The sequence below is a fragment of the Haemorhous mexicanus genome, chromosome 3, assembly GCF_027477595.1.
Source record: "Haemorhous mexicanus isolate bHaeMex1 chromosome 3, bHaeMex1.pri, whole genome shotgun sequence".
NCBI classification, from domain to species: domain Eukaryota; kingdom Metazoa; phylum Chordata; class Aves; order Passeriformes; family Fringillidae; genus Haemorhous; species Haemorhous mexicanus.
This window is the reverse complement of record NC_082343.1, coordinates 81,754,120-81,766,872: the sequence shown is the minus strand read 5'-3', so window position 1 is coordinate 81,766,872 and position 12,753 is coordinate 81,754,120. Positions and strand designations below refer to the sequence as shown.

General features: G+C 37.2%; 1 protein-coding gene across 2 annotated transcripts in view; it reads left to right on the top strand.

Moving 5' to 3' along the window:
- The window catches only part of ZNF292 (zinc finger protein 292), a 48,506-nt gene that overhangs the window by 20,429 nt on the left and 15,324 nt on the right, over window positions 1-12,753 (top strand). The window contains exons 2-4 of one of the 2 annotated variants that reach the window (XM_059842500.1): window positions 5,864-6,018; window positions 6,499-6,577; window positions 7,891-8,026. In XM_059842500.1, the coding sequence (XP_059698483.1) occupies window positions 5,864-6,018; window positions 6,499-6,577; window positions 7,891-8,026 (370 nt within the window). Of the gene's footprint in view, window positions 1-5,863; window positions 6,019-6,498; window positions 6,578-7,529; window positions 7,666-7,890; window positions 8,027-12,753 lie in introns of those variants that run through there. The other variant, XM_059842501.1, reaches the window with a different exon arrangement.

The window sequence follows — 12,753 nt, the reverse complement described above, 5'->3', positions numbered from 1 at the left end:
CATTGCTTTGGTGCCTCTGCCACTGTGGAGTTTATTTCATGGAGGGAGTTCCTTCAGCTACTCTTTGTGTGCAGCTCCCTAAGACTCATCTCCACATAATATAGTTGTGTCAAGCTTCTTGTTTGGACTTTCTCCTGTGTGGATGTGCTTGAAAAAAGTCACTGAAATAAAGGTTTTGCTACTTACTGCAGTTGTGTGAGAGGTGCAGCTTACCTGTGTGGCCACTGTCTGTCACTTTTCCAGCCTCTTAGTCCTTTGGGTGTAGCAGGGAATGAAAATGACAGTCCCAGGCATGTCCTTACATAAATTTAAGTAAGCTTGCCATTATTCAGGTCTGTTTAAGGTAAGAATCAGTTCTTCAGAGCTGAAGAAACATGTAGGTGTGGACCATACACGTGTAACTCCTGTTAACAGTTAATAATGCTGCCTTTTAATATGAAACATATTTTACCACTGCTTTGGTGTTGTAGGGCTAGTTTTAGCAAAGAAGATTGCTCTGTAAAACATTCTCTGGTGGGTGGGTTGCTACAGCAACAGTCTTGTAAGGGTTATGATAAAGATTGAAAATTGTCTGAATCTTACCTGTGGTTGTACATTTTTTGCAGTTTAATTCACAGGTATAGTACATATTTTTATTGTACAGGTCAACGTTATTCCACTTTTGGAGGATTCTTGACTGTGCAAGCTGCTGCTAAAATAAAATGCCTGTTTCGGTCTCAAAGAGGAGCAAAACTTTTGCTGCTGTGCTCGGAATACAGTACTTGGCTTGATTAACAAGCATGTCCTGACTAGGGAGATAAATAACTTAATGAGGCCCAGGGCTGGGGGTAAAATTCTTTCTTTTTATGGTTGTAAGCAGAGCACAACTCTGATTCATTAAGCAAAGCAGAATGAATTTGATTTTATTTGTATAATGGCAGTGCTGTATAGTCTAGAGACATCAGACAAGGAAATCTGTCATACGAATATTTTTGAAGGGTGTGGTGGGTGTAAATGCTTAATATAGTTCACATAATGGCTTGGAAGTGGCTGATCTATATATATGAGATAAAAATAGCACTGTTTAATGCTGAAGTTAGTGCCACTGTGTTATAGTACAAGCTTCTCCTTTTAACAGTGTGTTTGCTGCTTTAAAAAGATGGTAGTAACAGGTCACCAACACTCCGAATACTTTTTGTGTAGATGCTGTATTCTGAGAATTTGCCAAACTGTTGCTTATATCTATTTTGCCAAACTGCTAATGAACTTCGTATCTTAAAAATGAGATTTTATTTGCTTCAGTTTATTCTTAATAATCTGAATGTAGATTGTAATGGTCTTCATTGGACTGTCATAATTTCTGCCAGTGCTTTTATAATTCTTCTTTCATCCAATTTTCTGGTATTAATGACTACATGGTATTTCTGCAAAGTTCCTATTTGTCTGGGAGAATTCCTGCTTGGTTTTATTATAACGGGTCAGCAGTCTTCGGTACCCCTCCATGTGCAGATTGGATGGTGATACTGCCTAGCTGGTGGTTCTTTAGCATGCTGACCACCTACCATGAAACTTGAGATCTCCTGATCTTCTTGTTAAGGTCTCAGTGGTCACTTGCCATGTTATGAATCAGTGTCTCTCAACTGAGCCTGTTGGTTTTCTTCCTTAGGTTCTCATATTTGTAATGGCAGGAGAGAATATTCTTGATACTCTTCAGTCCCACTGCTTAGATGACCAATTGTTTAGTTATATCTTCCTGCCTCCTTCTTTTTTCTTACCCCTTCTTCTTCCTTCTTGTCCTCAACACTTTGAGACACTTCAGGATATGTTGTCCTGGCTTGGTAGCTAAGTTGGAAATGTCCTTCATTTACCAAAGCTTACATTAATCTTGTTGTTTGCTGTGGTCTTTTGAAGAGGTGAGTAAAAGTAGGAGGGCCACATTCAAATTTACATCAACTAATAACATGGTGTTTCAAGTATTAAACAGGATTCATGACTTCATAGATCAGCTTCCTAAATATCACCTTACTGACAGGAGTTACTTGGCCAGATTTGACTATTTGGCTTCCAGGCTAGTTGTAGCAAGTTTGGACAATCAGGATAAAAGCTGGGTAAACCTGAATGGTACTTTATGCTGTTACTGCCTTGGTCTTATATGTTAGCTACCACTTGGGAGATTGGTTATTGTTGTGGTTTGGTTTGGGGTTTTTTTAATATATATTTAGTCTAAAAAGAGAAGTATGTTTTTTCAAATTAATCAGAAAGGGAAGTAATTCTGTGTGACAGTGTTAGTTTTAACTATTTATCGCCAATTACAAAGCTAATTGTCTGAGCTAAGTAGTATTCCAAACTAATGCAAAGAATTTTCCCAGCATATCTGTGAATCAATATGAACAGTAAGCTGTGCTGAATTTCAGATTAGTTGTTTATCACATTAGCATGTTTGTCCCTCTTTTATTCAGTCTCACCAGCAACTTGTTTTTACATTTTCCCTTTACAGGGGGAATTGTCTTTTAAGCAAGTGTGAAATTGGTTAAGCTGTAATACTCTTTTAACAAAAAGCACTTGGGTGGTGTTTTCTCCAGTACAAAAATGCAAGTAATTCCAAAGCACTTAAGAGAAGAAAAAGTTTAGTCCATAAGGAAAAAGGATTATATCACTGTGCTTTTTATTTTAAATTTCCTGCAAATACTGTACCGTGAAAGGAGCAGTATTGATTGCTCTAGTGAATTCTTAACAAGAAACAACATCAGTGTGAGTAGAGGGGGGTACTTCTACAGGCCTGTGGCTTTCATGTAAATCAAAGCTTATGCTATTCACTCTTTTAATGTGACTACTTATATCAGCTGGACAAAGGGAAGAAAGGGTTTCCATCCAAAACACTCTGCTCCAAGACCCAAAAAGTGAAGAATATAAAGTTTACTTTCCTGGGCTGTTTTTTGTTCAGCTTTGCTGTTTTGCCACTAGCATCCTTAAACATGTTGGATATGACAAGTCAATAATGGAAATCATAGTACTTCTGCTTATGAGAGTATCAGGACAAAGGGAGGCTTTTTGCTGGAGTTTCTTTGAAGGCAGCTGCTTTGTTCTGATCTGATTATTCTAGTGCATTGAGCAAAATTGCCAAGTGGTACTGAAACAGTGTTTGCTAATATTGTCATCTTGTTTATACAGTCCTCCTCTGTTTTTTCTTACCTGCTTCAGCTCTGTTTTGCTCTGTCTTGATTTCTCTGCCATGATCTGTGGTGCTGTTTTGCTGCTCTTAGGAGAGCATCAAATTGAGTGTTACAGTAAAGCAGACAATATTCCAGTCAGGTTAAAGGTTACAGTAGGAAGCACTAGACACTCAGAAGCATCTTCTGCTGCAGGAGAGAGATAGACTATGTAACTTCTTTACATATTGATTGTGTAGTAAGATCTCATTTAAAACCAAACCAGGCTTTAGTGAAGCAGTTTGCCAAAACTTGCATAATCCTTACCTGTTATGTCCTTGAATGAGATACCTTTGTGTCTTTGTTTTGGGTGAACAATATATAACGTGGTGATGGTATTGTAATTGCAAATGACCACATGAAACAGATTTCTGTTTCAGTTCAGTATAGTTGACATTTTTTATTGAGAGGATTTGTTTGCATATTAAAATGTAAGAATTTTAAGTATGTTCTTAATGTTACCACTGGTTAAGTCAGTAAAGACAGATAACATAGACAATGCTGAATTTAACTTAAGCTCAGCTTTTTAGCTAAGCTAGATTTGAAGACAGGAATAAACCTAGTTTTGTTTTGTCTTGTTTTTTTAATATGATGGCTTGCATTTCTACAGTATTTAACATTGGTTTTCTTACTTTCTGATACATAAACTTGCACCAAGTTCCATTTTATCATTTGAGTTGCATTGTATCCCAAACAAGAGCAAGTCCTTTTAGATAGTTGCACTGATATGTTAGAAACTAAACAAATTTTCAATATTTGATGTTAAATGAGTTGAGAACCACTGCATTCTGTTTCTTATTCAGGTGTGTGTGGAACTCTGTAGCAAAAGAACTTTGTTGCTTGGAGGGCTCTGATTTTTTTTTTTTTTTTGCCAGAACAAACTGTCGGAATTGAAACAATGTTGTCAAAATTTGTTTAATTACAGCAGACTTTATGAAAAAGAAGAGCTGTGATTTTTGCTAAATGTCCTTGACAGAATGAGCTCTGTAACATGCTTTCACACAGACAAACCTGATTTCCTTCTGTGAAGTGGGTGGTTCTGCAGACAAGGGGATAATGGCAGATGTTTTTCTGCCAGACATCAGCAGGTCGTAGTATTTCATCTCCCATAGTATTCTTAGAAACAAATCTATTAAATAGTTCGCTGCCTGAAGTGTGGGTCCTCAACACTTAGTCGTACAAAGTCCAGATGGCAGCCAGCTACTTGTGCTTCCTGTCAAAGCTCAATACTGGAGCAAAAAGTCTCTTAACTTCTTTATTCGTTACTGAATGAAGGGACAGAGCACATCTTCTTTAGCAGTTTTGTGGATGATAGTGATTTGGTGCGAGCAAGCAAGGTAAGAGAGAGGTCAGAGAGACTGTTGGGAGGGAGCTCAGCATTCAGGCGAAATGCACTGACATGTACTTTGGCTAAGGTGAGCACAACGCTGGGGGATGGGAGGGAGCGTAGCCCCATGCACCAGAAGAGGCTTGGGACCAGCTCTGGGGCAGCGGCCCAGCTCTTTTCCTGAGCAGCTCCACTGTGCCCTGACTGAGCACCTGCTACACACTCAGCTGTGCTTGCACCAGTTTGGTGGGGATTAATCCCTCTGTTGAGAACCTGTGGGACTGCTTCTCTAGGTACTGTGGAGGAATATCCTAATAAATAGAATTCTAAACACTCAGAAACAGGTTGCCCATAAAGGCTGTGGAGTCTCTGTTCTTCAGGATACACGCAGCTCCATCAATATATTCCTCCAAACCATACATCATAATGACCCTGCTTTCGGCAGGGCATCAGACAGCCAAAACTGATCTCTCTTACTCTCAGCTTTCTGTGTGTTTACATCCCTCCAGAAGCAAACAGCAAAACTGGTCATTGTAATGGGACAGACTCCATGCAACCTGCCATGGTGTAGGGATTAGTTTGCAATCCATCAAGTTACCCTAGGCATGATAGCAGAGATCCATGGGGGATGTGGTTGGGATGTTGACTGGATCCTTTGCCTACATGTGTGTCTGAGTCCTCTGGCATTGACTGAAATAAATAGAAGTCTTCTGCACTTTAGTTGATGATGTTTATTTCATCACTTCCATGAGTTGTAGTTTGAAATCACGATTTGTAGATATTCATGTGGCAAGTAGGAAAACAGTTTTTTTACTAATGAGTTTTTGATGTACAAATGCTATCTTTAAAATGCATAGAACATATTCCTTTCAGAGGAATAAAAAAGTAAAAAGCAATGTCCTGAAGATACCTGTATCTTCAAGGTGGCAAGGCAGGGGAAAAGCAAAACTGTTCCTGGAAGTAGAAAAGTTAAAGTAAAAACCAATACTTTCAAATTTACTTGCTTTAGAAGTTGAACTGTAGAGATGAATGTCTAAAAATGAGTTTTTAGTCCCTTTACTATGATATGCTCTTCAGGCTTCTGTATTTGGAAAATAGGAATGTAAAATGAATCATATGATGTTACCACAGGGAGGAAGTGTCAGTCATAACGTTTTTATATGATCAGAGAATGATTATGTGTGGAGTCTTAAGTGTCAGTTGTTAATGAAACAGTAAATTTTAAGGCAAAAAGCATGCTTTGAGAATATGTAATTCATATTAAGGAGATCTACTAGTGAGAAATTTAAAATTTTAAACTTATATTTGTTCCTGATTTTTGTATTGTTTTTTTCTTTTTCCTAAATAGACTTTGTTGGAATATGCAGAAAAGTGGAAGACATCAGAAGATCCTCTGCCTCTGTTGGAGGTGTACACGGTGGCTATCCGAAGTTACGTTAAAGCACGACCTTACCTTACCTCTGAGTGTGAAAATGTAGCCTTTGTGCTTGAACGTTTAGCACTGTGAGTATGGTTCTTTGGTTACTGAAACCAGTCTGTGTGGTATTAACTTTTAATTGCCTAAATGTTTTCCCAGTCCAGTTCTCAGCACCTACCTTCCTCGTGGTGGATGCTGTATGTAAGGGAGAATATCTGGTTGCTGGAATTAAGGCAAGAAGGATTCCTGACCTAGGACAAACCAAGATTCCTGGCTTGAAAGACTTTGCTATTATTGATCTGCATACAGTCTGAAAGTGCATCAGTTTGCACAGGCTTTTACAGAGCTGGATTCAATGATTTTTTTTTAAATGGTCTTTTAGAGAGCTTGCTTTTACAGTTTCTGCAGGAGTGTTCATGGCCTCATTTTCTTCATGTGTTCAGGGAAGCAAACTGTTTTGTGGCTGGTGTTTCAAACAACTATTTTGACATTAGAATAAGGAATTGTTGATTATACAATTTCAACATCAAAAATTTCCTCAAATAATATTCCTTTTTGACTTCCAGAAGCTGTATTGAACTTCTACTGTGTCTGCCTCTGGACTTACCTGAAAATAAATGGGAAGAATTTCAGGCTTTTGTACAGGTGAGTTGAGTTCATAAAATAAAGACTGAATAGCTTTTCAGAATGATTTGGAAACCTAGGTATATTAAGTATGTAAGGAGCAAGGCCTTCAGCTGGAAATCCTTCATACTCTGCAGTAATTGCTGAAAATAATATCATTTGTCTGCATGCAGCAGCTGTTGAAAAAAAATAGCTACAGATTATTGAAATAAAATACCTGTTTTAAAATATAGTTGATTATTAGAAATGAAATATTATCATGTAAGTAATTCTTTACTATATATGGTTGTATGTTTGAAATTTATGAATGAAAGGCCAGCTGATACTGAGGGGTTTTAAATCTCTCACAGGGCACTAGCTGGTTAAGGTTTGAGCACTGCATTAAAGGAGGGTGTTGGAACAAGTTCTGCTTCTCAGTATTTATCAGAAATATGTAGTGGGAGGTCCAGCCTACAGTTTTTTAAAAAAAAGAAAGGAGGAGGGGGAGAAAAGAATAATAATGAAAAGACCAGATACAGTTACCTCAGCATTCTGAGCATAAATAACATAGGAAGATGAAAGGCTGATTATTTTAGAGTGAATTTTGACTAGCAATTGCCTTATATAAATCAATTCTGAAGAGATGTGTTTGGTGCTGAGGGGTTCCACAGCCTTGAGAGCAGATGGAAAAGTAAAGAAAAATAATTTCTTGGCTGTTTTTTTTTAAGGACCAGTGTAAACTGTGTGTTGCTACTTAAGCCACAGATTTTTGCAGGTATTTGTTTTGCTCCCAAATGTACATCTGCTCATAGAATTTGTTCTAGTATACAAGTGCCATGGAAGATATTTTAATTGATTTTAAGACTCCAGCCTGTTTCATCATATTTGCACAGAACTATGCAGTGAGATCTTAACAGCTAACGTCCTTTGACATTATAAAAATTTTTTTTTTTGCTGTCTCCAGTACATAGAAATTGAGCTGCTGAACAGTTCGAGAAGATAAAGTTTAGGCACCTGGTACCAGAACAATACGTGGACTAGAGAAATTGTTCATCCATTTTTAAAAGAGAGGCCTATTTCAAAATTTAGTTTCAGAAATTTCAGAAGTAGCCCTGTTAATAAATCTCAAGGTGAGTTTGAAGCACTCAGTTGTTTTGGTTTCTCAGCTTATATCTTAGGCAACACAGGCAGAAGTAAAACCTATATAGGCTGAATGTTAAGACTGTTTTGTTATACATTGAACTCTCTATCTGGTAAGGTGTTAATGTGATAACAAAAGGTATAAAGGAGTATGAAAGACACATTATTTATGTCTGTTTAAAACAATATCTTGTTTTGTAAAATGTATTATTCAGGTGGCTCATAAAAACTTGATGGAAAATGGCAGCCAGGAACTGCACATTTTAACAACACTTACACAAGAGAAGGGAGTGTGGAAGAACCCAGTATTGTGTGGTATTCTGTCCCAGGAGCAGTTGGACCCAGATAAAGGTAAAATTTTAAGTTATTTACTTCAATTTTATGGGACATTGAAATATTATGATTGATGGAAGTTTTTTGTTCAGTATAGATTGTGGTAATTTATAAACTGTATAAATAAATATGCATGTAGCGTTTTCTGAACTATTAAGATAATATGTTCATGGTAACATACAAATAAATTAATGTTGGTATTTTGCATAAAACATAATCATGCCTCAAATTCTCTTGCTATTTTCTTTATAAGCCATGTGAAAGGCTAATTTGCAATGGGGTAAGTTCAATACTAATATGCAAAATTATTTGACATAAACCCAAAAAAAATAAAACTGCATCTATTTTTTTAAATGAGAATGTTGTTTACTCAGTGATGAAATGCCAAGAGGACCTTTACTGAAGATTCATTTAGACCTGAGTGCTGAGAATGGCTAACAGTAGTTGCATAGGGAAGAGTATATCCTCAGCAGAGGCTTACAAGGATAGTGCCCTGATATGTTATTTTTGTTTTGGTCTTTGCAATTCAGTAGTGGTATCCTTGTGTGAATAAATCTTAATTGTTTTTTTGATTCTTAAATGGTTTTAGAATCTGTATAAAGCATCACACATAAGCAAGCATCTGTGGCAAAGTCGCACAGTTCTTACATAACGTGAAGTAGTTCCTCTTAGTGTCTGTCTCCTTTTAGCCTGGTGGCTGCTTATTGCATGTTATATTTTCTATCTGTTTACAAGTTAACTATTCTCACATCTTTTAATGAATGTATCACAAGACCTGATTTGATAGACTGCTATCATAGCTCATCTTCTCTCTTCTGTAGTGTCTTACATGTCTTCCAACTTTACTGTCCCATTCCTTGTATGGGGAACTAAAGGTTTATTCAGCAGTCAGTATGATTTTCTGCTTCCTTCAGCATTCCTTTCATAATATTTGATAATAATATTGCTTTCATAACATTAGCCTTGCTTCTTGACTGAACATTGGTTCAATGTTTTCTTAAATCAGAACTAAACAAGACATTTTCTTGAGGACTAGTACCTATTTCAGTGTTAGGATTTTCCCCTATCATGCTCGTGTGTACAGTTAGACTTGTCTTTTTTTTCTCCATGAAAATAAGTTTGGGGATTTTATCAAAATTTTATCTGTTATGCTGTATTATGGACTGTTGGCATGTTTTTACTACCCTGATTTTTTTCAGCATATTTTGTCATGGTTCTCTGCCCTTTTCCAAATGTTTATAAAAGTGCTGGACATATGCTGTCCCTGATACAGATCCTACAGAAACCCACTGAGAGTTTGTTTGGGTGTTTTTTTTTCTTTTTCCATTAACTGATAATTTATCTGTACAAGGCTCTTCTTTTTACTGCCAAGAGAGCTTGGTATCTTTAGGGATTTTGATGGGCTTCTTTTAGTGCTTTTAGAAAATAAGTTGGATCTCCTTTTATTCGAATTACCACAGCTCCCTTGGATAAGTCCAGTAAATGTATAATGTGATTTTCAATTTTTTTTCAGAAGTTGGGCATACTCTTCCTCAAGATTTGCATTTTGTTACTTCTTTTAATTACTTATTATACACCTTATGTAGACTTTGGATTTGTATGTAGTCCTCAGAGTCCTACAGAGTACTCCTTCACTATCTTCCTCTCAACCACACTTCAGAGAGAGGTTTAATTAATATTTAATTGCCTTGTTTTTGAGTCTTTTTAAGAACTTGCTCATGAGCTCAATATTGGATGAGGAGGACACAGGGCAGCAAGTAAGATTGTGACCATGGACTTCAGGAGCGCTAACTTTAACATTTTTAAGGAATGTCTTGTAAGAGTACCATGGGAGCAGGTCCTGCACTGCTATCAGACATTGCATTGCATTGCATTTGCATGGTGACTGGACCTGCTATTACTTCAGGTTTCACCTGCATGACTTCTTTTTTTCTCAAGGTTGCAGATGATAGACAAGAAGCTTTGTATTTGGAGAGAGGAATTTTCGATGTTTCTCCACTTCATTAATTGGTTACGGAAGGAAACCTTAGTAATGTTGTCTTAATTTTCTCACATCATAGTGGGTCTTTTGTCATACTGGCCTGCCTCCTTCTGAACTACCAGATAGCTTAATGTGAGATCAGGACTGATATTAATCTAGAATTGAAACTGATCTGAATTAATAGCAATAGAAAATTAGGTTTTCTGAAGTCATGTGGCTGTCCGTGCAGCCTTATTGCTCAGTGTGCCAAAGACTGAAAACTGAAGTACACCAAAGTGTTTAAGGTTATGTTATAGCCTATGCAACATTAAAACACTGCACGTCCATCCTCAATTTCTGTCAGTGTGGCTTGTGCTCTTTAGCATGAACCTGCATTTCCATCCTCGGGGTTATCATTTTCATGTAGTGATGGTATAATCCTTCAAATCTGTCATTGGTATCTCCTCAGCTGATACTGAGGGTGAGTGGAGGAAGTGTCTAGAGGAAAAGGATCTTTGATAACCTTATGAAAAGCTAGGCTGCTGCTGCTGCTTTTTTGGTATCTAATCCTAATTATCCTTAGAGATTTAAACCTGGATGCCAAGAGTTAGGTTCTTGAATTTTTCATAAGTTTAAATGTAGTAGGGAGGCATCTAAAGAATATCTTACTGAAAAGAGGATCTGGATAAAACCATCACTATCCAGAGATTGTCAAGGTAGATAGCAGGCAGAATGTAACAGCCAATGTGGATCTGTTTTCAGTAATTAGAGCACCTGTCACCAGAAGTTGAATGATAACAGCAGCCTTAGTTTAGAGAGGAGAAAGATGTGTTTTCATCCTGGTTATACTCAAGGCAGCCATCTGGAACTTCTTTTACCCTTGCTCTAGACACTGTGCCACCACAGAAGCAACCAGGATTGATGCTGCACTCAGCAGGATTGTGCTGAGATGTTTGCATGAAGGATTCGGAGTCCCAGCTCCTGGTAGATATGGGAAGCACCAAGTCAGTTCAGAGTCACCCATAGTGTGAATGCACATGTGGACTAATGCTTGAAGATGACTAAGGAGGTGTTGTGGATCAACCCCAGCCAGCAGCCAAGCCCCACTCAGCCACTCTCTCATTCCCCCACCAGCAGCATTGGGGAGAGAATAGGAAGGGCAAAGGTAGAAATCTCATAAGCTGAGATAAAGAAATAGGGAAAGCACTTGTGTCTCAAAGCATTTTTATAAATTACTATTGTTATGGTAGGCTAGCAATTTGTCCACAATAACTTTTGAAATTGACATTGTACGATAAAATATGTTAATCAAATATTTAAAAAATAAGCAGAACCTTCCTCAGTAACCTCAAAATCTTATCCTTAAGACTGTTCCCCACCATAAACTTGGTCCTGTAACCCCAGCACTGGTTTTTGTCTTAATATGTCAGCTTTAGTTAAGTTACAAAACAAATGTATTAAAATTCATGTTTTGAATGAGCTTTCAGATGTTAAACATAATGGTAATAATCACTGGGATTAGAATAAAGGCTTAAGAGCTAATATGTAACTGGTAACCCTGAGGTCTTCCTGTGTCTTTTTGAGAAGATAACAGAAAATGTGCTGATGCTTATGCAGGCTAGGCTGGCTGAAGCAGTAAATGCTAAAGGAAGGGGATTACTGAAAACTAGCAGATAGAATGTAATGTTTACAATATTAAATGCAACAATTATAGTAATAAATCAGAGTGAAACGTCTTGGATTACCAATATATCTTAAAGTCTAAGGTCTTCCTGTATCTTGTTACAGAAATAAGGTAAAATGTTCCAATGTTATTCCAGGCGGACTATCCAGGACTAAGCGTTGTGGGCGAAGGGATTATTGGTACCTGGTAGAGGAAGAGCAAGGTTAGGCTGTTGAATGTGCTTAGTCACAGGGTCATTTGTGGGTTGGCAGTAGTGTGAATGTCTTTTATAATGAATTGGTAATGACATTAAAGGAACATTTATCTGTTGCTTAGAATGTCCCCTAATAAATACAAAAAATGTTTACTGTCTACCCATTGTCTGTTAGTGTGCTCTGGTTTTCCTTTGTTCCTACATAAACACAAATCTGGTCATAGCTTCATTGTCATGGGGAAAGGAAGAAGGAGCTCATATGATTTGAATATTCTTACACATCAGTTAGCCATTGCTGATCGTTTGTTACAGGGTACAAGGGTATGGACAAATAACTGAGAAGTTGGTTGAAATGATAATTCAACCATAAATCTGAAAATGCCTGAAAGATAATGATGGGGTTTAACAGGCCCAATTTCTGCAAAAGGCAACATTTTCTGCCTGAAAGTCTTGTGCATTAAAGTGGTAAAGAAAACCGTTGACCTGATTCTGATTTCAAGATGGACTTCAAGTAATGTTCCATATAAGCAGCTAGAAGGAGAAATCTTGAAATGAAGACAGTAGTGAATCAAACTAAATAGTATGGGAAGAAGCAAAGAATGAGGTGAGCTTTTTTTTTTTTTAGGTAAACCATGTTTCATATTTTTCTAGTTCAAATATTACAGAGAGAATTAATTTTTTTACATGTTGAAAGTACTTATTTCATCAAATAGTTGAAAAGTGAAGAAAATACAAATCAAGTGAATGGGCAACATGCTTTCGGTGAAATTCAGGATGAGGAAATTAGAAGGTATATGATGAAAGTTCTTGTCAAAATGTGTCAGAAAGTGAGCACTGCAGATGGCCAGAAGGCTTTGGGACTACTCAAAGGCTGGAAAAAATCTCATTCAGAAATTATCAAGATTTTA